General features: G+C 35.1%; 1 protein-coding gene across 7 annotated transcripts in view; it reads right to left on the reverse strand.

Annotated features, from left to right (window-relative positions):
• Positions 1–524: 524 nt before the first annotated feature.
• Positions 525–27,420, reverse strand: part of ATP2B1 (ATPase plasma membrane Ca2+ transporting 1) — a 67,845-nt gene continuing 40,949 nt past the window's right edge. The window contains exons 12-21 of one of the 7 annotated variants that reach the window (XM_034936322.4): positions 23,638–23,817; positions 22,866–22,953; positions 22,380–22,486; positions 16,618–16,809; positions 16,179–16,392; positions 15,510–15,721; positions 13,791–13,898; positions 11,585–11,767; positions 11,125–11,211; positions 525–3,763 (exon numbers count right to left, since the gene is read on the reverse strand). In XM_034936322.4, coding sequence (XP_034792213.1) covers positions 3,452–3,763; positions 11,125–11,211; positions 11,585–11,767; positions 13,791–13,898; positions 15,510–15,721; positions 16,179–16,392; positions 16,618–16,809; positions 22,380–22,486; positions 22,866–22,953; positions 23,638–23,817 — 1,683 coding nt within the window. In that variant the 3' untranslated portion in view covers positions 525–3,451. Of the gene's footprint in view, positions 3,764–11,057; positions 11,212–11,584; positions 11,768–13,790; positions 13,899–15,509; positions 15,722–16,178; positions 16,393–16,617; positions 16,810–22,379; positions 22,487–22,865; positions 22,954–23,637; positions 23,818–27,420 lie in introns of all 7 variants that reach the window. The other 6 variants (XM_063593181.1, XM_034936330.3, XM_057299499.1 and 3 more) reach the window with 6 other exon arrangements.

A 27,420-nucleotide genomic window follows, 5' to 3' on the forward strand; every position in this document is an offset into this window, starting at 1 on the left:
CAAATATGGTACTTAAGTATACTCAATAATTTACTAATGATTTACACTAACTGAAAAATATGGTATTCATCATCATTTAAAGTTTACTCAGTATTTCAACAAAGTTGCTAGTTTATATTAATAACTTATTATAAAAAACAACTATGGATAATTTTATTAATTTTTACCATAGAGTTCAGATAACTGGTAATGACAAGTATGGATAATGAAATAAAAATAAGCTCTTACAGCTAATGTGAAAAACTAATCTGTACTAAAACCAGCAGATTACATTCCCATAGACTGCAGAAATGATCTATTGTGCTATAAGGGTTGAGGACAGTGGGTTGGAGAGTAGGGACAATGTACCCACTCTCATTTTAGAGGCAAGATCATGCATATTATTAGAAGAGTGATTCACTGTAACACAACCATAACATTTCAAGTACATTATAGAATTTTCAATTAGATTTCTAAACTTTCAAGTAGAAAAAATTCCAAAATATTTTCAAATCAATATCAATATCCAAAAAGTTCAGTCCCCATTCAGAAACAGATAAACAGTATATTTATTAAATGAGTTAAGACAAATAAACTTTACAAATAGACAAATAATAAAAGGCTCAGTGGCTAAAATAGATGGTAAGCATCATTGAAAGAAATCAACACCATCACGGTATCTCAGTTGGCTTACACGTGTAAAAAGAAATTTTCAAAGAGCAATTTCACAGAAATGAAGCCAGTTTTTTTCTTATAAACAAATCACCAATTCTTGGTTCAAAACTGACATCTGTTATGAAAATTACCATATCACATATTTGTAAGATGACAAGGAGTAACTCATCTTCAAAGTGCAAGTAAGTCTATTTACAACCACAAAAAAGGCAATGATGAGGAGAAAAGGATTTTTAAAAAATATACAAAGATTAAAAACATTTGGGATGCAAAATTAAACAATTTTTTGGTTAGAGGATAAAAGAGAAAAAGTGATTGAATTACAGATTTCAGCTATACATACTATATAATGGGATCCAAGATCTTTAACAGCTTGCTTGCATTTTTTTCTACCTACATAATGCTCTGGAAATTTCTGGTAGAAATTACAGTGTCTCAAAGAGAGAAATACACACTAAGCATGTCTTGCTACTACTTCATGGATGTTATAAGACCCGTTTATGGATTAGAGTTGGTGTAGAAAGCCATTGCCTTGAGTTGAAAAATGAATACTGTAAAAGCTCAATACAAATCCTCCAAAGCACATGCACTTCTAAATCTTGTGGTAATTACATTCATATTTAAGCATAACCAAAATAAAAAAGAAAACTGAAAACATTTCCCTTTTCTCTATTCCCTATGCCTTGTGGGCTCTCCAGTTGATAGGGTCAATTTTTAGAGTTGAAAGGGTTCTTCAAGATAGTCTACCACCCTTATTTAGGGTAAATGATTTTCCCAAGATCATGCAGCACATTAATGGCAAAACCAAGACTAGAAACCAGGTCTTGACTCCTAGTCTAATATGCTTTCCAGCATATCATGCTACATCTTTTTTACAGTATGATTCACTATAAATACCTGATGAATAAATGTACAATTACAAATGCTGACAGAGCCAATGTGTTTCTAAGACCTGCAGAGGATTACTGCAAAGATTTGATGGTGAGAAAAAGATTTCCCCCACCCACCAAAAATATCAAGCACCATCAACTAAATGCTTGGTCAGCACTCTCAGTTATAGTAGCAGTCCTCGTAAACTTTATGTCAGCCTGAGGATTGTGTATCTGGTGAAATCTGGGCCCTAACACATGCCAGTTTCTAAAGGGTAAAGACAGAGGCAAAAAAGAGAAGAAGGTAGACAAAGGAAAGAAAAAGAGAGCTAAAGAATCCAATTGGCTTAGAGGTGGGCATTCTAGCATATGGTTAATTATTGCATCTAAATATATCATTTTAGAACCTTTTCATGTAATCTCATTTTACCTAATCTGTTATTTGGCCACTTAAGAATTAAAATAAATGTATCAAAGACAATGGTGGTCATTGTTATTATGTTTTTTACCTGTGAGACTATTTTAGACAAACTAAATTCAATGAAGAGTATGTCAAATGGTAAAATTGTGTTAATTTTCTTAATCTGATTCTATTAGATTACCAGCAAGGAATTAAAGCGGTACTTCATGGGGCTGTTACCATCTTGAAATGTATTCCAATTGTGGTCAAAGAGAACAGACTGATGCACTGTATATGCAGAACTGAGTAAAGAAGCTGAAATGTCTTTTAAAAAAACATTGCCATGAATTTATTTAATAAAAGGGCATATTTATTTATGTTTACAAACAAGTTTCAAAAACAAAAGGAAAACATGTATGCTTCTACTTATTAACCTTTTTCAAAATGCCAACAGCCCTCATGCTGTGTGAAGGTCTCTAAAGATTAGAAAAATCAATACAGTTCACTCACAGTTCACCAAGACATCACTAAACTAACATGTTTAGACAAAAACAAAAAGGACTAAGGTTCTCTTGTAGTTTGATAGTCTGATTTAATTTGATTTGCCTGAAATAACAAAAGCATTTCAAGCATCTTTCATTATGTAGTTGATGTCCTGCATTAAACAATCTACTAAATTCTGAACAAAAGGTTATTAGCAAGTTTTCAAAAATTTTAAAAATTAAACAGTTGCTTCAAAACCATTAAGTAGTAAATGTATTTAAGAAACTAATTAGGACAGATGTCATAACTTCATTAGAACACCACTGCTCATGTTTTTTTGTTTTGTTTTGTTTTTTTCATTTTTTTAAACAAAGCATTAGTGTTATCTATTTGGCTATTAGTATTAGCAATTTATCTACAATATTTAACAAGGTAAATTGTAGGCAAAAATTTAGTACAGTTTCAATAGAAACACCCCCTTTTTTTTTTTCCTGAAAATACAGCAGTATTTGAAGGACTAATTTTTCTCTGCATCAGTTATAAGGAAGCTTCCCATCTATGAACAGGAACAAAAAAAGTATCTACAAACCTTGTAAACAGATCTGTATCATTTATAAACATAAATAATCCAAATTATTAACAGCCAACAGCAGAAATTAAACTATCAATTCAACGATCCAGGGCTCTTTGTCTTGCCCAGTTTTACTCCTCCCTCTCTCTCCCATCCAGGACTGAGATAAACTAAAGCTCTGCTAATACACTGTTCAGGACCATGCTTGGGTACTACTGATGATCCACGGGTCACTTACGCTGAGTTACTGTTTATCTGTCAGTTCATTTCTCCCACCCCCCAAAAAGCACCCTCAGTCTGGCAGAAAGCTTTGCTTTTTTTTTTTTTAAAAAAATAAATCTACGTTCGTACAAGTGTGTCTTCTGTTGAAGTCCAAAGACAAGAATACTAGCTTGTCCATCACAATATGTGAAAAGACCCAGTTTCAATTTGTTTCTTTACAATGCAGCTAGTGTGTTAACATTCAGCTTACAATCAGAGTGATGTTTCCAAACTATGTAGTGGGCTTCCTGGGGATGAAGAGGTAGCAGACTTGTTCATTTCTATTGTAAGGTGAATTCCACTGTCAACAGCATTGTTATTTTTGTTGGGAGAGGGTGGAGGACTGGAGTTACGTTTTGTAGGAGCATCATCTTCGGCATCAGTGTCATCAATAAGGGGGATATGAGGCTCTGAATCTTCTATCCTAAACTCAGGATGTGTCATAAAGTTGTGAATCGAACTTCTTGATTCCGGTTTTTCTAACCCTTCATATAAAGAACTACGAAATGCATTCACCACTCGAATCTGTAAATATCAGAAAACACAGAAATATGTCAGTACACTATTAACAACTTAAAAATGGTTCATTTATGAGTTTGAATCCACAAACAGCTAGGTATGAGTGAATCATATTTGCATGTAATGCAGTGGAACTTGCAATACACTGTAAAAAAATGAATATTTTAGTAAGACACTACAGAACAACAAAACCACATACTCTAAGAATTAAGAGGTAAAGAATTCAAAGTAATATTAAGAAAATCTCATTGTCATTGGCTAAAAATTTAATAGCCATTTTATAGGATTTTTTTCCTAAAAGACCAAATCAAACACAAAACAAAACAAAAACTTAACCATACACAAGCTTAGCTGATTTTTTAAATTAAAAAGAATGTATTTTGAAAACAACTCAAATAAGTTAAACAAAATCAAGCACAAAGGGTTACTATTTATCATGCTAGGAATTAGGGTGTCACCGACCATGAAAAAGCCAAGCAAATATAAGCTGAATGCCACAATGAACTCACATCTACCCCACTACTCCCTTAATTAAAAACAAAAATAAGAACAAAACCCAAATAAATGTCTATAAAATGCCATTAAACAGCTATAAATATTTGAGTATATGCCATTTGTCTATCATTTGTCTATAAACCGTTAGTGTTTTTCTCTGTAACAGATTAAAACTTAAATCAATTACTACAGTTATCTGGAAAGAATAGATCAAAAACAAAAACAAATCCTCTGGGATTCTTCTGTGAAAAATTTCCCAAGAAGACATGAAGTGTTAAAAGTTTTCTAGTATTTTCACCCCTAAGCAGATAGCTCAACAATTCATCTTCCTCTCAGTCTGCTGTATAAATGAAAAAGATTAATGGGCAATCAAACTTAAAAACATCAGTGCACACACTGACATTAAGTGCTATTAACTCAAGCGTCATTCAGATTTAGAAAAAAAGACAAAATCCAACTAGTTGAGCATTTACTATGTATTAATTCAAATACAGTGTTTGCTTTTGCTTTGATTCTAATAAATCCTGTTTAGTAATAAAGACATCATTTACTCATTGTTAAGAGAAACAAATAACACTTTGACATTCTAGAAAAAAGATGCGGTCACCAAATTCATCTCTTTAGACAGCAATAATGAATAATACATTTCTTCAAATGAACATGTGAATGCGTTTAAAAAAATGTAATGTAGAGTTTAGGGTCATGTACCCACATCTCACCTTCAAGTTGTCTTTCCTTATTTGCCAAGCCCTATTTGTAAGCTGCTTTAGTCCATATTCACTTAGCCCTTTATATAGAGAGTACAGCATAGTCAACTGAGAAATACAAAAGCAAAATGTCTGGGTGTAAATTCCAGCTCTGCCACTTACTACCTGAGGAACCTCGGTCAAACAGGTTTCTTCAACTATAAAATGGGAAATAGCAATGGTACTAGCCTTACGGGGTTGTTGTGGGAGATTAAATTCGTTAGCACACTACAAACTTAAAACAATGTTAGGTCACAAGTATCGAGGCCAAGGCTTCTCGAACTTTAATGTGCATACAAATTAGTTGGGGATCTTGTTAAAATGCAGATTCTGATTCAGCAGGGGCCTAAAGTCCTGCATTTCTAACAACCTCCAAGGTGATGCTAAAGCTGCTGGTCCATGATCCACACTTGGAGCAGCAAGCATCTATTCTATAATGTCTTGCAGCTTTACCATCTTTTATAATTCCATTCTATTTGATTGCTTGTACTTTAGTTCCTTAATTTGACTGATGAATAGCAGCAAATATTTTTCAACTTCTTTTATTGCTCTTGTTCCTCTTCCCCTTTACTAAGATGTAAAGTGTTCTACATATGGAATGTAAACAATGTTTGCTAAATATAACGTTATAGTAATTCATTCAGTGTTTTATTGTGAAGTCTTAAAATTCACATTTTATACATGTGAACATTCAGCAAGTATCCTGACTGTCCTAATAACAAACTGTAAAGCTTAAAATGCAAAAAGATAACTTCCTAAAAAAAATTTGTTGGTATCAGCAGCCCGTAGGCACGGAGGAGAATACAAATTAGAGGATCAGCCAGCAAACTTGATGGGTGATGAGAACTGTTCAAGACAACCCTGAAGATGTTGCTTATTTGATAAGGTTGCTGGTGCTGCTGCTACTGAAGATAGAACAACAGTTAAGCTTTCTGTGTATGTGTGTGTTTTCCGTCTGTTTTTCTTTGTAATCAGTCTGGGTATAAAAGTGAGCAGTGAAGAATCGGGGGGAAATAAATCTACTTTTTAAACATGTTAAATTTGGAAAATATCTAGAGCTCAGAAGAAAAGTGTAAACTTAAGTTAGAGATTTGAGAGTTAGTGAAGCTCTAAGAGGGGCAGAGTGTAAAGGTGAGGGCAACAAGTATATGTGCACACACAATCACACACATACACCGGTGGCAGGCAAAGAAAGATTAAATCCCTTCTTAGCAAAACTTCAATTCTGAGAAGATTTTTCCTATCTGAATTTGTTGAACAATATTAGAGATTTTTTTTTTCTAACCACTTCATAAATAATAAAACTGAGCAACAGAGAGGATGGGTGGCTGACTTGTTAAGGAACTCCTAATTAGTGCTAAAGAGTCTTAAAACCTAGGTTTCTGGGCTCCCAATTCCAGGTTCCTTGGAAGTCAAGAGAAGACAAAAACATACGATCATTTACTTTATCCCTAACTTCACTTGAATAAAACATTCCATAAGATTAAGGTTAATGCTTCCTTTGTCTGACACATCTATTTAAGCCATATGACTGGTTAGTTTCAGCACGTTACTAGGCCAGTTCAGCAATGCTCGAAAGCAATTCAATTTTCAAAGAACAGTTCTCGAGATACATACAATAAAGCTCAGATTAACCAGGAATCATCGAACCAGAGTTGTTTTACTTTCTACTTATAAAGAACATAAGAAAGCACTCTTGATCTAAGGCATGACACTGAGCTGGCTCACACCTGCTCTGATCTTTATTACTTTCTGTATGTAAAATTCTCACAGTACAGTAACTGTGAGGAAAATAATAATTTTGTGCACAATACTTTAGGTAGGAAGGAAACTATATTAATAATAATTCAATTTAAGTAGAAATATAAGTAAACTTAATTACAGGCTTTTGAAAATCCAAGCCTATTTATTTTATCCAGTTTTAAAATTCAATTCCTATTTATTATCTATTTAAACCTACTCTGTGGAGCATACTTATACCCCTCGAAATTATCAGAATTAAGAAAAATTCAGTAATTCCTGTGTCAAAAATATTCTGTAAAAGTAAACTGTTCAACAGAGAAAAAAAAAAAAACCAAAAATACTGCATGAAGCACATATGGTAAACAAAAAAACTGAAGTGATTATCATAATCATGAATTTTAAGAAACTGAAAATGATTATCAAGGTAAACAATATATGAAATATAACAAATCCAAACAAGATCATGTACCTACAAAACCAATTTTTCTAAATACCATCCTAACTTTTAATAGCAGAAAATAACATTGTTTACTGCCTAAAACATTGTACAGAAGAGAGAGCTCTAAAATACTAATCACAAGCCAATAAATCTTACCTTCTACAACAAATTGCCCACTTCCGAAATTTGTTTTCATTACTACTTTTCTATGTGCACTAACTTAAAGAATTGCAATGGTACAGTAAAAGATACTTTGCAACTAGAAACAAAATTCTAGATTGTTTTCCAAAGTTGGGTACTTGCATATTAAATTTTCTCAAAAGGAGACCCACCTGTGTAATGTTCTTATCTATCTGGAACAGGGGTTGGTAAACCTTTTCTGTGAAGTGCCAGACAGTAAAATATTTTAGGTTTTGTGAATTATACAGTCTGTCATAATTATACAACTCTGCCCTTATAGTGAAAAATCTGCCACAGGTATTACTTAAATGAATGGGCAACGCTGCATTCCAGTAACAACTTATTTCCAAAAATAGACAACAGGCTAGATTTGGCCCATAAGCTGTAGTTTGCTGATCCTTCACCTAGAAAACCAAATTTTCTCTCAATTTCTCATTTCCAGGAATGTGTATTTATTTATTCAGGAAAAAAATCTACTAATGGTAAAAACTGGTGTTAGAATGATATACTTTATAAATAGAAAAAAACTACAGAATGTTTTCTCTAGAGACCTGTAAGAGTGAAGATCTGACTAATAAATGAAGGGAAAAAGGTCTCTTCAGAGATGTTTGAGTCTAGCATTTGACAAAGTCTAAATGGATTATTTCTTCTATTTTAGCTAAGCAAGGTCACCCAATAAGGGTTAAATAATTTTGACACCCATAGGTAGTTCTAAAACTATTCCATATTAGGGCAGAAACACAGTGATAAAATGAAATCTTTCATTAAATATATTAACATAGTTCTATATTTTGGCTGATGTTCTGTACCACCTAAGACAATGCTCCACCAACAAGGTTGAAAGACGTTTATGGTAACAGCAACATAATTACTGCAACTCTTTGTGTATAATGACAACTGTATTAACGAGGTATGATTTAGTCCCTGGATAACTCCAAGAACACAGGACACAGAATAAAGAAGTAAACATCTCAAACCTTGATAAAGCAACAACTACAAACTTTCCTTTGCCACTCTCTTAAGTGCACCTTTACTTCCCTGAAGTATCTGCTCCCCTAGCCACATGGGCCCAGAAACTCAGAGGTTTCATATGTAACTGTGCGTCAGAAAAAAAGAGCCTGGGATGGAAAAAAAGATGCCTGGGTGCAGAGGTGTGTGCATATATGTGTCTGCCTGCCTGTCTTAAAAGTTTATGATTGCTTTGATATTTAATATAAAGCTTGGAACACAATCAGACTGAGAAATATAATAAGTATAGTATACCTAAAGCCATCTGATATCCCTCTAAATGAAAAAAACAATTACTTAAAATATTGGTAAATAAAAACGAATAGGATACACATTACCCATGAGATAAACTTGTCGAAAAAGTTTAATATGAAGCTAATCAGTAGCAATCAATCAGACAAATCTGGAATATAGAACCCTTCATAAGACAATTCACCTGGATTTTTCATAAATCAATGTCATAAAAAATAAAGGCAGGGAATGAATACAGGTTGGAGACTAGACTCATAACACACATACTGTCAATAATTATTTCTTGGATTAAAAAAGCTATAAAGGAAATTTTGGGGGCAACCAGAGAAATCTGAATACTAACTGTTTGTTAGATAATATGGTATCAATGTTAAATTTCTTGGATAATAAAGTATGATTATATACGGGAATTCTTAGGTACATGCTGAAGTATTTAGGGATAAAATACTGGTATCTGCCATTTTCAAACGGCTCAGAAAAAAGTTTTATTAATATACAGATAAAGTAGTGTCATAAAATATTAAGTGGTAAATCCAGGTGAAAGATTTTCATGTATTAATTTTTCAACTTGTCTGTAGGTTTGAATTTTTCAAATTTAAAATTTTGAGGGAAGGGGGTCTATCAGGATAAAGTCTTAGTTTGGCTCCTTCTTGTGGGGTATAAACAGATACTTACTTTCCATTTCAGCTTCCCTTAGTTTATTACTCTTTCAGTACCAGACTATTATCAATCCCTTAGTTTATTCCTCTTTTAGTACCAGATTATAATCACTGAGGCCTCATTTGGTGAATTCTATCAAGGGTCATCTTGGGAGTCACCTCCTTCAGGCAATTTTTCTTGACTTTCCAGGGTAGGCTAAGGACCCTGTTAAGACAGTTTGTGTTTTACTACCATGTAGAAATTTCCAACTATTTTTTTTGTCCTTTACTAGGCTGCAGGTTCTGGAGGTTCCAGCATAGTTCTGACACATGGTAGGCCTTCCATAAAGGCTTGTGGAACATTTACCATCTAGGGCTAGGTGGTAAGGAGCACCAGAGAGAGAGGCATAGTTTGAAATCCACAGATACAGGGAGGAAGAGGCATTTTTATTGTATCAGGCGTAAGGCTAGGCAATTTATGGTTACCATTTTATTCAGGTAGGTAATTTTTAAAAGGAAGAGTTCTAGCTGTCCCTCTATGTAAATTTAATATCTTAATGTTAGAGAGCCACTTGGAACACTTTGCTTTACATCATGCGGCCTCTGCTTATTAGTCGTAGAGAAGTTATTTAAACTCTAAGGCAGTTTTCACACCTGTAAAACAGGGACAGTTCTTACTGTGCCTGTTTCACCACATTTTTTAAAATATCAAATGAAAATATACTTAAGTAAATAGGGAACAAACAGGCATTAAGTGGAAAGTCTGCACTGTTTTCTCCCTTAATTCATCCTCTCTGCAGCTTCTCAAGGTTCCTCTAGTCCTTCACTGGCTGGAGACCAAATGGAAAAGATAGGTCTCTGTCTACTTCAAGGCTAACCTTAGGTAGCTCCGTAAATTTTGGGGTTTACATCTTTAATGCCTCCAATATATTGAGAATGCACCATGAATTCTCAGTAAGATTTATAGCTTATAAGGCTTTTAGAAAGTTTGCTATTTACTAAAAACCTGAAAGAAAATGTTATTTTAGTCAATTATTGAAAATTACAACATTTATTGGTTCAACGATTAATCAATAGTCTACTTTTCCTACTTCTACTGAAACTTAACAGAACATTTCTTATCTATGATGCAATTTTTAACTAAATTGTCTATACAAATGGAAAAAAACCACCCCAAACCATAAATACCACAGAAACTTTTTAAATTTACACAGTGATTTCCCCTGAAACCACCGTACAACCAAGCAAAAAAAAAAAAAAAAAAAAAAAAAAATCAAAGCAAGGCAAAGTTCAGGTTAAGAAGGCAAGCAACTGGCTATACATACTGAAAACTTGTCTTCAGGCTACTAACTTACTTTCCAAATTGGACAAAAGTCAAAATGCTAAATTTATTCTTAGCTTTGAAAATGCAATTTCCTGGTTCTGTTAGATGAGTTTCAAATCACATGCTTTTAGGAAACATGCAATATAAACATGTTTAAAGGCATATACTCAAAAATTTATAGTAGTTTCACAAGTTCTAAGCTACAATTTTATTCCCCATATTAACTATCAGAGTTAGCACAGAGACAAGCTCACAGATTGCATCTAATCTTTGGTTGCAATTGTTCCACCTGTTATCTAGCCCTCTAAGAAATAAAACAACAACGACAACACTTTGAGGTCTCAATCCACTTTACGAAAAGAAAGCTTTATGAAAAAGCCTGAACAATGAATTCAAACATTAAGGAGAAAATGAGAAACGTTAGGTGTGTGAAGTAGGAAATGTTAATTTCATGCACTTAGGAACACACACTCACACCCCACAGTAGTAGAAGCAGTAGAAGAGGAAAACACTACATGTGTAGGGGTAGAAATATTTGTTACATCATGATGCTGGCTGGCGATGGAGGGTTGCCGCCTTAGAGCCCCCTGAATGGAACTTCCACTCTGGAAAGCATTCACTACATCCATCTGCAAGGAATCAGAGATTGTGACAGCTTGCTCAGCAAGAGAGAGAGAGAACAAGAGAAAGGACCATTCCATCTATCAACATATAAAAAGAAAAAGGCACTTTTTACACAGCATATAGGCAAGAATAGCATTTTGAGATGAAGTGGGGGATGGGGGAGCTAGGAAAAAAGGAGCTTAGGGGCATATAGACACATTCTTTCATAATCAGTTAAAAGTCTCACTCATTCCAGGCACCAGTATTACTTTTCAAGAGAATACAATTTGTGGGTTGGGAAGGCTAGAGAGGAAGTTTAAGGAGCACACTCGAACCTCCTCCCCAGGTCAAAAAGCCCTGGCTCCCATCATCTCTCCTACCTCTCTACCAGGCCCATACCTGTGTTTGGATTCTGTTCAGACCTCTAAACCACAAGATTTGGCCACGCCGCAACTCCCTTTCAGCGTGATCAATCTCTTCAACATCCTCTGCTAATTCCTCCTCAGGTATTTCTTCCTTTTGTGTTCCATGACCAGCTTCTTTGAGGAATTTTAAACGGCTAGTTGGAATTGTTGAAATAAGCTACAACACAGGGGAATGAACTTAGAAATAAATCATATCAAGTAAAGGTAAGCTGATCAACTGTAATACTAAAGGTATTAAAAGTGGTGAGAGTATCCGACTATCTTTACCAATGAAGTAATGGGATCCTGTTGATTAGTCTTTCTCTCCCAGAGCAAAATACATTCTTCTCTTAGCTACACAAAAGATTTGAGTTTGAAGGATAAAAAGTTTTCCTAAATGGAAATTAACCTGATTACATTTTTCATATTTTCATCAGGACATTCAAGACAGTACATTGTAAAACCATGCTCTGATATATGTATTTACTTAAAAAGTCCTATTTATTTTGAATACAATGAAAATGGCAGGTGGTCTTACTAGATGCAAAACACGTTTACATTTCATTAATGCTGTCAGAGTTCAATGAGAAAAAATGTATAAAATTAAAAAAAAATCATTAAGGTTACACTGAAAATAGTTTTGTTACATATTTTTTAAAAAATGCAACAGTTTAAAATTGGATTAGTACTGATTGATGACGCCAAACAAAAACAGATGCCCTAGAAAACACAAAGGATACAAGAAACACCAATACACGTATATTAGCTTATGTGTTAACATCCATTCTCTAAGGCAGCAGTTGGGTTTATCAGGGAGAAACAAGCATGTAGTCAGCTATAGAATTCTGCTTGGAGAACTTCTAGTACACCCACCTCATTTCACCAAGGTGAAATAGGCTTCAAGGCACATAAAGTGACTTGCTCATGGAGTGACTAGGAACCTAGGTCTCCTGACCACCAAAGGCAGTGCTTGTTCTACCATGGTACACTTAGTATGGGTCTTACTTAAAAGATGATCTCTATTAATGAGGTACTCAAAATAGATAAGAAAAGAAACCTCAGAATCTAGAAACGTAGTTAAGAAAAAGAAGAGACAGAAAGATGTAAAGATTGGGCTACATTTAAGGAAAACCTGAAAGTCTGGTTTCACTGATTTGCAGAATGACAATAAATTAGCTCATGCAAATTATATGCCATAATATATATTAACCTTCATCTATGAAAATGTTAGATTTTCTATAAATTAGTTTTATAGTAATGGGCTTAAAATGAACAATGCATAAATCACTGTCACATTTAAAAAATAATGACATGCATTTGCAAGTAAGCTGCCTATAGTAAATATGAGGTATATCTCTTATTTCAGGCACTTTATTTCATATATACACTGTTAAAGCTATTCAATTCAAATCTAAAACATCATTTTGTGACCCCTTTTTCCAGGTAACATTATTTTTATAAAAACATTCTCTAAGGTCAGTTTTTCCTATGCTGCATATTGGATTAAATTACAGAACAAAATGACAATGTATTTTTTTTTTTTTTTGAGATGAAGTCTCGCTCTTCTCTCCCTGGCTAGAGTGCAATGGCACGATCTTGGCTCACTGCAACCTCTGCCTCCTGGGTTCAAGCGATTCTCCTGCCTCAGCCTCCCAAGTAGCTGGGATTACAGGCGCCTGCCACCATGCCCAGCTAATTTTTATACTTTTAGTAGAGACGGGGTTTCACCATGTTGGCCAGGCTGGTCTCTAACTCCTTACCTCAGGTGATCCACCCGCCTCGGCCTCCCAAAGTGCTGGGATTACAGGTGTGAGCCACCGCACCCGGCCATGTATTTTTTACATTGTTGTAAAAAATTTTTTTCCGAAAATGTAAAAATAGGTTATAGAGTAAAAGATACAGATATTAGCATCCTAACCAGTTATAAATACATCATTTTTAAAAACCGCTACAAAACTTCTAAAAAACAAGTTAAAAAAAACACATAAAAAGTTAGGATAGTATTTTATAGTACAGGCATAATCATAATGAACAAGTGACATACTGGAACTAACACGACATTAAAAAAACTTATCTTTGAATGCCCTCTCTTTACTCACATTAACCATTTAGAATCAAGTAATGAAACTGTTAAAATACACACTAGAAATTTAAAAAAAAAAATCACTTTAGGTTTAAACAAAAACTGATGAAATTTTTACCTGGCCCCAGAGTAATGTTCCCATTCCTAGGAATATTGACCATAGCCACTGTTCTATTGAAAGTTCTGAACAACTGAAAGGTTTTCCACCAAACTGCACAATTATTATCTGGAGGAATAATCAAGAGTAAATTTACTTAAATCTTAAATTTTAAAATTCATATACTTAAAAAAATATCAAATTTATGTCCTCTAAAACAAGGTGAACAACCACTATTCTGATGAATTGTATTATATTAGTCACAACTGAAAATAAGACAACTGAAATAGACCTTTCCTCTTTCCCCTCCAGTCCACTTTCCCTCTTAAAAAAAAAGACAACTGAAATAAAGTAAAATCTCTGCCCAATATTTTTGATGCATGCGTATTTCATGTTTAAATTACGCTTACTAAAAAGTAAAATTCTTATGACCAAGAATAATAATTTTATACTGTTTCCAATATAACCCCAAGCAACTACATTCCCCTGTATTTAGTACAATTCTTCAAATAATCTATGCCTTTCTCAAAATATAGTACTCTTTTGTAGAAAAGACTGTATGTTACTGGAAAAACGCACAATATTAAAAAAATTCCACATAGCTGTTTATTTCTAGTTAACATTTAGACATACTAAGATAAACACAGACTGTATGAGAAGAAAGGCAACTTGGAAAGTTCTATGAAATATGGGCTAACTCAGGTGAGGTGATCTCAGATTTGCTCTCCTTTATGAAAAGAGTGAGGTCTGATGATGAATATAAATTCATAATACAGTGCTTATGTTTTGCTTGTTATTCTAAAAGGCCTAAAATAGTGTGCATGGAAATATTAAGAATTAACTGGGGTTGGGTGTGGTGACTCATACCTGTAATTCTAGCACTTTTGGAGGCTGAGGTGAGAGGACTGCTTGAGCCCAGGAGTTCAAGACCAGCCTAGGCAACATAGCAAGACCCTGTCTTAATTAAAAAATAAATAATTTTTTTTAAAAAGAATCAATTAACAATATTCACCCTCCTGTGAGTCTGACAGGCCTCTCTTTGATATGGCAGTTAAGTAGTTCCCAAATATTAAAATCAAAAATAATTTTGGTGGTTAACATTTTAAAACCTTAAAGTTACAATTCCTTTCTTTTTAGCTCTACTTTATTCAAATTCAAGTGATTTTCACTTCTCGGTTCCACTATTTTTTAAGTTAATTTGTGCACTTGTACAGATAGATTTCCAACTGCTTTGTTAGTAGCCCAATTAGATTACAACTGATTTGACAATCAGGTCTGGATTTTAGTAGAGATATAAAACTGAAGTAATTTTCTTTTATAAATCAAGAAAATAATGAGCATGAAAAGAGTTCAATATGTATTTGTACAAGTGATGTTAATTTTTTTAAAAATTTAAACCTGATCTTTTTTTTGGTATAATGTGGGATGTAAAAAGAATACTAAAATGCTGGGAAACAATTAATTGATTGGCTGACTTTGTTTCCTAAGAAATAATATCTTTCACTTTACAGTTGGAAGAAATAAAACTGTTTGTCTAGTTGGTTGTGGCATTTACTTCTAAGAACAGGAGATTCAGTTCCCATATTCTTTAACATATACCTTAAATCACCATGATATTATATATGTCACCAAGGCAATAGTTCCACACATGTTCCACACAAGTGATTGCTAGAACAAGCTGTTTACCTAATGTCTCCCATTTAACAGGCAAATTTGAAACTATCTTTTCCAATTACCCACCTGTACCACAAAAGTGCCTAAAACAATTGTGCAGAAGATGGCATTGTTAAAGATTCCTTCGAATACATTTCTTTCACCATGAATTTTCCGGGCATTTATTTCGTTGAAAAGTTGCATCAGCACAAAGGTATTAAAAACAATAGTATAATGTTCTGAAGGAGGAGCATGCAAAGGAGCATTTCTTCCACTATCAATGTCAAAAAACTTTTCTCCTGAAAGAATGAAAAATGACTATTTTGTAATTATCATACCAAATTAGATTTCAAGGAGGTATACAAATTAAAACTTAGCTAGACCTTTTATTTGATCTGAAATGGCAGCATGGAAGGAGCTAGAGAAACCTGGGATTATCTAGTACAACTCTCTTGTTTTATAGGCAAGGAAACAGAAGCTCCCAAAACTATGGTGATAATCTCAGGATCACATATCTAAATTAGTGGAGAGCCAGGGTAAGACATCAGGACTGTTTATTCTCCTGTTTATTCTACTATCTAGCTTACTGTCCTCCCAAATTTACTAAGCACTCACTGATTAAGAAGAAATTAAAGATAAATGGGAAGTCAGGAGTAGAATTTAGGCTCTTGAAAATTTGTAACATTATAACATCTTGGATGATTAGCTTGGAAAAGAAACAATTAACTGAAGCTTTATTAGACACTGAATTCTTACCAGCAAATAAGAGTGTAAAGACTACTACAAGTTGATAGAATGCATGACCCAAAATATTCTTCATCATTGTACGTGAGATGAGAGGCTTATTTCTACCATAAGGTTTCCGAAGCAAGAGAGACTCAGTGGGTGGTTCCGTTGCCAGAGCCAGGGAAGCGAGTGTATCCATTATGAGGTTTACCCACAGCATCTGCACAGCCTTAAGCGGTGAGTCCTAGAAAAGATATGTTTCCTAATAGACATTCACAACTACTCAGGGGCTCAGCAATTCTCAGGAAGCCTTTAGGGTTTAAAAACTTGAGAAACAGAACAGGATTATATTTTTATATTAACTAACCTAAAATATTAAGCTTCAGCTTAAATATTATTTTTTAAAAGGCATTTAATATACTTTTTAAATTTAAAGTAAACAAGTTTTGATAGACAAGTCATCACCTACTTGAGTAATGCAGGCGCCCGTAAAAGCAACAATCACTGCTACTACATTAACAGTAAGTTGGAACTGAAGGAATTTTGAGATGCTGTCATAGACATTTCGTCCCCACATAACTGCTTTAACAATGCTTGTAAAGTTGTCATCTGTGAGAATAATATCGGATGCTTCTTTAGCTACATCAGTTCCAGCAATACCCTGTTAAAAAAAATTTTGTGAATTAGACTAAATGTTTTAAGTATCACTTTCAAATAGTCAAAAAATACACACGTAATAAAAAGTTTACCATTATACCTAATAAATATTACTTAAATTTACACTAAAAGAAGGTAACAGTTATTCTAAGATATTACTAGGAAAGACATTCTGGTTTAGCAGAAATCAAACAAAGAATGAAGTATTAAAAATAAGGTTCAAGTTGGGTTAAAAATGGAGGAATGAACAAAGACATTACCCAAGTTCCTTCCAAAAGCCACACAAAAAGGTATCTGTTAATAAAAAGCAAACAAACTCTATGAAGACAAAGTTAGAGGAAAAGGAGATTCTACCAAAAAACAAACAAACAAACAAAAAATCCATAAAACCTTAGAGGCTAGAAAGCAGACAGCCAAATGGTAAGTAACTCAGCAGACACAAGAAAGCTGAATCCTAATCCAAGTGTAGAGAAAGTAGAAGTAGCCCCCTTTCCCCCCAACAACAGAACCCCCCTGTCAGCTCCAGACTTGGCAGATTTACGTGGCACTGGAAGTAGGGGTGAAGGTAGGAATAAAAAAAGGAAGATCTCTTGAAAGTCTACTGAAGACGCATTTAGAAGCTTCAAACTAATAACAATGTCATCAACAGGAGAATGGGGTAATTAATAAATTGTGGATTAATAAAATGAGTGAACTACAACTATATTAACATAAATGATCTCACAAACATAATGCTGAATAAAGAAGATGAACTCAACACATAATGTATGACTCTTCTGTACAAAGTTCAAAAACAGGCAAAAGGAATAATCTTCAGGATACTGGTTATCTTTGCAGAGAGACAAGGCAGTAATTAGAAGGGAGTAGGATTCACTAAAAAATTATCAAAAAGCTTAACCTCACGAACCTTGCCACGAGCTGAAAGCGTTCCCCAAATTCATGTGTTGGAAACATAATCTCTAATCAACCAAGTGCAGACATGGAAACTCAGAGGTGATATGATGAAGGCTCTGCCCTCATGTATGGATTAATGTCATTATTTTGGGAGTGGTTTCATTATCAAGAGTGACATCATTATAAAGGTGAGTTTGACCCCCTCTTGCTTTTGTGCTCACTTGCGGTGTTCTCTTGCCCTTCTCCCATGACATGACACAGCATGAAGGCCCTCACCAGATGCTGGCACCCTGGCTCTTGGATTTACTCACTTCCAGAACCTCAAGTCAAATAAACTTTTATTGTTCATGAATTATTAAGTCTTAGATATTCTGTTATCACAATACAAAATGGACTAAGACAAACCCTTTCTCAGGAAGCAGCTGGAGAAGATGACTCCACCAGATAAGGGAATAAACCAAAGAAGATGATGCCACTGAATTCATGAAGTACAAGATCCAACACAAAGGAGAATAAAGAAAATCCTCAGGTATGGAGACCAAGAAGACAGCTGTGCAGCAAGGCTAGCAAACAGCGAGTGCAGATTAAAGCACGTTGAAAGATGCTGAGAGACGTATCTCTTAGACACTAAAACTGGTAAGAGTGCTAAAGGTCTCTGATGTATGAAACAGAGAATTTGGGGATGAATTAGTTAAGAACATAGAAAAAGTAGGCCAAAAAAATTCAAACAAACCAAATAAAAATTAAAAGAAAGCAAGTAAAAGACAACAAATTATAGGGAACATAAAAAGCTGTGTAAGGAAGGAAAAGTAATTACAGTAGACCATACAGATCAGGTTGAAACAGCATTTACAGTCACAGTAAGGACTGAATATTGATCAAATCTAAATTATGATATAACTCTGCTGGCAGATGATGGGATAGGTAGTGAGCATGAAGGTATATGCGGTGAATGTGGTCTATATGCTTGTGAAAGCACTAAGTCCTCAACTTCATTAATGAAAGTCAGTAGTTAAAGCCTTATATTAAAAAAATCAAAAAGCACCAGAATCATGTGATTCAGAGATATAAAGGTACATAACTAAGTAAAAGAAGCAGCTAAAACAGTTTCCTTTGGGAGCCAAAAATTTGGTATGTGGCAGGGAACTTGCTATTAAGTCTTATAGAACTACTTGACCTTTTAAATGCTACGCATACATTGTTTTGATAAACACGAAGTTCAGATGAAACCTTTCTCAAAATACTCAATGAAGAAACAATCTTATTTTAGAATCTTAGTCTCCAGCTCCCAATGTGAATATTTTACTTTTAATGTCCCACTTTTTTTTTTTTTTTTTTTTTGAGACAGAGTCTCGCTCTGTTGCCCAGGCTGGAGTGCAGTGGTGCGATCTCAGCTCACTGCAAGCTCTGCCTTCCGGGTTCACGCCATTCTCCTGCCTCAGCCTCCGGAGTAGCTGAGATTAGTCACACATCACCACACCCACTATTTTGTATTTTTAGTAGAGACAGGGTTTTAATTTACCATGTTGGCGAGACTGGTCTTGAATTCCTGACCTCAAGAGATCCACCCGCCTCGGCCTCCCAAAGTGCTGGGATTACAGGTGTGAGCCACCGTGCCTGGCCAATGTCCCATATATTTAACACACTTAAACTCAATGGGATTTCTTGATTCTCATCATACCCATATTATACAAATGCAAATCTCACCATTCCCTTGCTCAAAATCCTTAAAATTTCTAAAAGTAACTCTATGGTGTTAATTGGTATTCAAATAAAAACTAGTTCTATGATGAAACAAGTCTGGAAAACTTTCAATCACAAAAGGTTAAACTGCTTTTTAAAAATGAGCTTCTAGGAGTCATATGATATCGCATAGTGTGTCTCTAAACTTACATCATCAGAAGTAGGCTTGGCAAATGTTCAGCTACAGGATAAGAGAAAAAAAATTCCTTATCATGGCATTCAAGGCCTTTTTAATGTGGCCCCCTGTGAATTCTTCTAGCTTCGTATCTCATTACAGCACCGCAACCTCTTCTAGTTAGACTGAACAACTTGTACATAATTCGCTGATGAATGAGGGCCTCTTGGTTCCTCTCCTTCCCTCAGCTAAACTGGCACCTCTTCCAGAAAACCCTTCCCAGTCTCTACAGGCAGAGTCAAGGACTTCTGCCTGAGACACTTGTCACTGTCCTGTAATTATTTCCATGTGCTGTGAATTTTTAGGAGACAGCAACTCTTCACTTCTAATGTTCCGGGACTGGAATACTGAACACAGTCTCAATATTTGGAGTCCCGCATTAATCCAAATAAAGTTTAAATAAAAGTATTTTAATTACCTTAGGTTTTACTACCATAGATGTATTTGATTATTGGATTACATCATGAGATTCAGTCTTTGATGACAGCAGTATCTCTATACATGGTTAACTAATTTTTGGCAAGAATAATTTCATGTGACAAGGATACTCTCCTTCGACCAAAACTTGCTATGTAGATAATTGTTACACTATATTATTTAGGGAATCATGACAAGAAAAAGTCTGCACATGTTCACTACAGATGCAACCATCCATATTTTTGTCCCGAATATTTTCGATCCACAGTTGGTTGATTCTGCAGATGCAGAATCCATGGATACAAAGGGCCAAACGTACAAGCAGAACACACACTTTATCTATAGATCAACAAATCAAGAAAGTATGCTCTAAAATGCTATATCTGCCTGAAAATAGGAGATACATTTAGAAAGAAATTATCAACAGCGATTTCTTGTAACTAAAAAAAAAAACTCTAAGACAATACCCATGTTTGTCTAAGTTTTAACTGTAGAAATGCAAAACCAAAGTAAATTCAAGCTTTAACAAGAGTAGTTTCAAGCCCAAGCTACCAAGCACTTACAGTTTCTCTATGTTTTTAAACTAAATTAATTTATTTATTTGAGACAGAGTCTCACTCTGTCACCTAGGCTGGAGTGCAGTGGTGCCATCTTGGGTCACTGCAGCCTGCGCCTCCTGGGTTCAAGTGATTCTCATGCCTCAGCCTTCCAAGTAGTTGGGATTACAGGCGCGACCACCACACCCAGCTAATTTTTGTATGTTTTTTTTTTTAAGTAGAGATGGGGTTTTGCCATGTTGGCCAGGCTGTTCTTGAACACCTGACCTTATGTGATCCGCCCGCCTCAGCCTCCCAAAGTGCTGGGATTACAGGCGTGAGCCATCATGGCCAGCCTGTTTTTGAACTAAATTTAGACTTTTGATGTTATCATTAAAAAAAAAAAAAGTGGTATAACTGGGCCTAAAACCATGAAGAGCTTAAAAAACACTAACCAACAAGCCATTGTATTGTGTATTTGTTTGATTATATTTACCTGTATTTATTTAAAGCCCATTGTATCTGTCTTACATTCAAGTTTTGGGAAGAAAGCTTTTTTTATTTTAAAATTCATTTTACATAACTGCCTTTCTGGTCAGCTGTCAGAATGTAAATAGCAGTAAGAATCCTGCTAAGTGCTCAAGAGCAGCAGTGAGTGATCGTATGTTCCTAAAGGGAATGAGCCTGTTTGCCTACAGCAAAAGGAAGAGCACTTAATTATTCCATAGACCTCTTCAGCTATGCTTCACATGTCTTCAGAAGCTCCTACCAATGCAGCTGCCAACCATTTAAATTTGGGATGGGGTAGGGCGGGGGATCTTTGGATTCACTGCTTTTGATTGAGGGAAATTTACCCATAATTTCCTTTCCTCATCTCTCTCACTCCTGTTGAAAGGCTGCCACCATGGTAGATCTTCTAAATTTCCGTTTTAGCAGCAAAATATCAGGGGGACAAATTATGCAAATAAACATTTGTACACAAAAACAATCTCTCATCTGAAAACCTTAGGGCCAGACTGTGATTCAGAATTCAGTCTCTCATAGTTTGGAAAGATAATGAGACACATAACCTTATATCTCAATTTTCCCAAAAGAGCTTAGCACCCCATAAAAATCACATTAAAATCTCCACAATGGCTATGAATATTCACACTAAGTAGGACAAATAACAGCCTCACATCAGTTCAGAACAAATTTTGCAATCAAATGAGTCTGCTGCAAAATTTAGGTTAAAAATTTCAGTTTCCTGATAGTTCTGGATTTGAGAATTGTGATTATGAACCAGTATTTTCCAAAAATAAAATGAAACTCAAAGAAAATAAAATACTTAAATTGAGGACTTTGGGGAAAACAAGTAGGTAGGATTTTTTTCAATCAAAAAAGATTATATATAAAATGATGGTATTCAATTACTTTTTAAATAACTGAAGAGTAACTGAGTAGATGAATGGAAGAGTTTCAATTATATTTTTAATTTAAATACACACAACTATTCTAAGCCTGTGTCCTGCATTAAAGGGTTATTAAAAGGTTCAGGTGAGTTGACAGACATTAAAAAATTAACAGAATACAAAGCCAACATACAATATTGTTAAATTGCTCAAAAGAAACAATCTAGTCAGATTTCATGACATCAAATAAAGCTAATGCATAAACTAATTAGACTTATAAACCAATTTAGGCTTATTAATTATCCCTCGAACTAATCTTGAGGGACAGTGTTTAAAATCCATAGTAATTTAGTCAACAAACAAACAAACAAACCAGTCAGTAAATTACATTTGGATATTTGAATGAGTAAATTCTTACCATTGCAAATCCAACATCTGCCTTCTTTAGTGCTGGGCCATCATTTGTACCATCACCAGTTACAGCTACAACCTGGCGTTGGTCTGAGACAGTGCTGTCAATTATACCTTAAATACAAGCAAATATTTGTGTTATAAAAACATTACTCTTTAATAAGATGATTCTGAAGAATATCCTGACTAGTCGGTTTTATAGACTCAAGGTTAAAAATAAATAAACAAATATAAAAATGGAAATTGCTTAGATGTTGGGTGAGAACCTACTTCAGAAACTATGGGTATATTCAGAGCAATATCCTGTTTTAAACACTTAAGATAATCACTTAACAACACAATTTACCTAAGGTATCAAAGGAAATGTATTTAGATTTTATTAAAACAGATGATATCCATGACTCAATCTAATATTCAGTATCTATTACTATTCTGGGAAGCAGAACACATTTCTGTATTAAGAAATTGTGAAATAACTGAAAAATCTACTTACCTTTAACCAGTGTATGCTTATCAGTAGGAGATGATCTTGCAAGTACTCGAAGTTTTGGCCAAATCTTGTCTATCCTCTCTTGCTCAATCTATAAGTGTTTATCAAAGTTAAAATATGCCCAAACATAGTTTCTTAAATCCTAATGAGCTATCTGGCATATTTATCAGTAGCTCTCAAAGTGTGGTCCACAGAACAATCAGAAACTCCTGGGAACTTGTTACAAACGTGAATTCTTGGGCATGGACCCAGATCTATCTTAGCGAATACTGTGGGGCAGGCCCAGCAATCTGTGTTTTAATAATCTTGCTAGGTGACTTTGATGCATACTCAAGTTTAAAAGCCACTGTTTTTATATATCATTATGAGACCAAATTTAAAAAATCCCCCTACTGCCTATGAAAATAGAACTTCCTTAATTTAGCCTAAGAAGTTCAGAGAGTTTGGGGCCCCCTAAAATATGCTCCATATCAGCCTTTCCAACCCATCTCCCATTACTCCCTTATACATACTGTACTTCTGAAATTGGCCTAGATTCACTGCTGCTACTTTTATATAGCATTCATAGCAAGAAATGCTTACTCCCTTTAGTACCAATTTATTACTTCTCTCTTTTATCCCTTAGAACACTAGTATTTTGCTTCCTAAGGTATAGACTGCATTTATTTCATGCATGGTGCCTAACATAGTGCATATTCAATATGTGTTTGTTGAGTTAAATTCCTAATATATTAAACATCTGTCAACCAAAAACAAAATAATAATAAATCTTTACCTCTCCTTTTTCATTTCGTATTCTTCTGTTAAAATCTTTACCTTCTAGGCACAGAAAATCTTCCCCAGGATGTAAAATACCACATTTGGTAGCAATGGCCCGAGCAGTATTAATATTATCACCAGTGACCATCCGCACAGTAATTCCAGCCCTCTGACACTTTTTAATTGCATCTGGCACCTGATTTATATTAAAAAAAAAATTACAAAGTTAATTTGGTATTTTTAGAAGGAAAAATATTTCACTGCACACAACTGCATTAATTTATAGTCCCCCAAATGATGACAATGATACAATGACTTAATAATGATTGATTTCATTTCCAATACTCAACATTTCTTGCACTATTTTCAATAATCTCTTTCCAATTCCACTGCCAGACTTAGCTCAAGCTTCGTTTTCAGTTGTCATCTACTAATTTGTTTGCAGTATTTATTTACAGAAGGCTTTTTAAAGCACCATTTCCCCAGGCAACCATTAGGCAATTCTTTGCTGGTTGGCTTTCTACCTTCTGGTTTTACTACCCAGATTACACGAGTAAAATGTTGGTATTCTTTTGTTTAGGGTTAAGCGTGGCTCACAATCCATATCTTTTAAGTGTTACCTTACCTACTCCCATACCTTCAATTTCCATCTAATTCCATCATATTCTAATGACTTTAGAATCCACATCCTGCCCCTACCTCACTGTAAGAGGAGTCATAGTTCCACCTGTAAAGTGGGTATCGATTCAGGTGTCTAAAAGTGAAACCATGTTTCCTTTACCTATCTAGCAGAAACCTAAGAGTCACCTGTACCTCTTCTTTCAGCTCTCTTATCCTACATCCTTAGAAGCCAGTAAGTCCTGTGGATTCTACCTCAAACTTGCCCTGCATCATGTCTCTGTTGCTTGTTGCCCAACCTACTGCAATGGCTTTTTATAAGGTACCCTGCCTTTAAGTTTGTTCCTCCTTTAAAACATATGATATACTTGATGGTAGAGTTTTTTATTTTTTAAACAGAAATACACTTTCTTAAAATATACGATGATTCCTCAGCTGTTATACACAAACCACAAAGTTCTCAGTATAACACAATCAGTGTTTGTGCCTGTGCTACTACAGTTCCTTTCACCTAGAAAATCTTTTCCTGCTTTTCTGTAACCAGAAAATCCACACGGATCCTACTGGAGCAGGGGTTGCAAATTAAAATGCCTAAAGGATCATGGAGGTAACATACATGAAGAAAATATGCTGAAAATGACAAACCCCTGAGACAAATGCCTAATGAAAGAGCTATTTAGCTCTAGCTTATTTCTGCCATGATGGAATGAGAGCCCAGTGTTAACAGAACCTGTAACTGCAAAAGAAAGAAACACAGATTTGTGCGTAATCTCTTCATACTTAATGTTTCTAACTCCCCCCGCCCAACAAAGATAACTTGACTGAAGGCTAACTTTGAACTGCAGCCTAGCTGTTTGTGAAGTCTATCCTAAATCCAGTGTAAATCTAACTTATCTGGAGCTTTCTTGGTCTACCTAGACAAAACTGCACCTTCATCTTATACATACCTCTATTACAGATCATTAAGTCATACTATAGTTATTGTTACCTGAATCTTCAATGAGCTTCTTGAAGGTAGGACCCTTTACCTTATCTTTGCATCACCAACACCTAGTATACCTTTTGTTCATTTAACAAATAAGCACCAGGCATGTAACTGGAGCTAAGTATTTACTGAACTGCTGAATTAAATATCTTTGGGATAATAGCAAGGTACATTTTCTAAGGGGTGCACATTCCAGACAAGGTACTTTTTTTTTTAAGATGGGTCTCACTCCATCACCCAGGATAAAGTGCAGGGGTACAATGTTGATTCACTGCAACCTCTGCCTCCCAGGCGCAAGTGATCCTCCCACCTCAGCCTCCTGAGTAGCTGGGATCACAGGTACACGCCACCATGCACAGCTAATTTTTTGTATTTTTGGTAGAGATGGGGTTTCACTATGTTGCCCAGGCTGGTCTTGAACTCCTGAGCTCAGGTGATCCGTCTGCCTCAGCCTCCCAAAGTAATGGGATTATAGGTGTGAGCCACCATGCCCGGCCCAGGGTACCATGTTTTAAAACATGTATGCAATGTAATTAATTGCAATTTAAATACATATTTATCTATAAGTTTTAAGATTTACATCATAAAAGTTATTTCCCTCTACCCAGTCAACTGTTAGTGATTCAAATCATTGGAGGGGGACATCACGTGCATTTACTCAAACTAATATTTAGTGAATGCCAGGCACTGTGCTTAGGTCCTAGTGCCAGAGTGATGAGCAAAAGGACAGGGCCTGCTTAGATTATCTTTTCAAAAAAATCAATATTTGACACTAAAAACACTTGTCTGTTTTATAAATGTATATATCTCCTGTTATCTCATTTGAGATAAAATCTATCTTAAATTTTTGTATCTAAGCAGTCCTTGATTAGGTAGTATCCCAGGATCATCTGGACAGGGAAACAATGAGTAAAAGGGAGAAATTGGTCTCAGGTTAAAACTATGTGGCAAATAATACATAAGAAAGGCACACTAACATTTATTAACTGCCTACTAGTCATCAGATGCTTTCAGCTTAAAACTTACAAACTATCTCTACTTTTACATATAAGAAACTAAAGCAAGGCCAAGTACTTATACATATGTAATAAAAACTGGATTTGTTCTAGACATCTAATTATTCAAGAATCCCTCCACCAGAACTGCACTGTACAAAATAAACTCAGAGAAAACTGTTTCATATTACATCGTCTCAATTTAGTATATAAATACCCATCTCATTTTGTGATACTGAAAAACAAGTGCCATTTACATGCTTTAAAAAAGATAAAACTCTCCATCAACTGCAATGCCAAGAGCATGATAATAGACTGATGTCTTCCAAAGAATGAAAGTTGCAGATACCCTGATTTCATGTTAAAGTTTAAACCGTAAGTCAATGTATAGAACTTTGAAAAGCCAGGCACAGTGGTGCATGCCTGTAATTACAGCTATTCAGGAGGCTGAGGTGGGAGGCTGCTTGAGGCCAGGAGTTTGAGGCTGCAGTGCAGCATGATCTCCTGCCTGTGAAAAGCCACTGTACTCCAGCCTGGGCAACATAGGAAGACTCCTTCCTTAAAAAAAACAAAAACAAGACAAAAAAAAAAAAAAAAACAACCTTTGAATGATTCTCCTGTGACCACATGGCAAACATTACCCACCTGGCTATTTTATAAGCATTTGAAATTACAAAACCCCAAACCAAATTTATCTTAATCTCTCAACAGGCTGCTCTTTCTGGTTCTCTTATTACATTGGTAACCCTCTATCAGCCACCAAGTTACAGACTGGTTCTCTAACTTGTACAGAGATGGTTAGCGACCATCTCCTTTATAAGACTTCTAATTGTGGCAACCTCTTAGTCATAAAAGCCTTCTTCCCTAGCTACACACTTTCTCTAAATATCTTTAGTTTCATCAGTGATTTCTTCAGACTAGCCCACTTTCAGGCTCTGAGGTCCAAATGCTTGACATACATTTGGATGTCTCAGACACCTCAACAATGTCAAAAACAGCATATCCAAACCCAACATATTACTTCCTACTGGTTCTATCTCCACTTACTTTGAAATCATTCCTTTCTTTCCATCTCCTATGCCACAACTGTGGGCCAAGCCATGATCATCTCTTTCCTGGGATCACTGCAATAATCTCATTAGCTTCCCTGCTTCTACTCTTCTTCATCTCTAATCCCTGTCTTACACGTACCCAAAATAGA

This window comes from Pan paniscus, chromosome 10, assembly GCF_029289425.2.
Source record: "Pan paniscus chromosome 10, NHGRI_mPanPan1-v2.0_pri, whole genome shotgun sequence".
Lineage (NCBI taxonomy): Eukaryota > Metazoa > Chordata > Mammalia > Primates > Hominidae > Pan > Pan paniscus.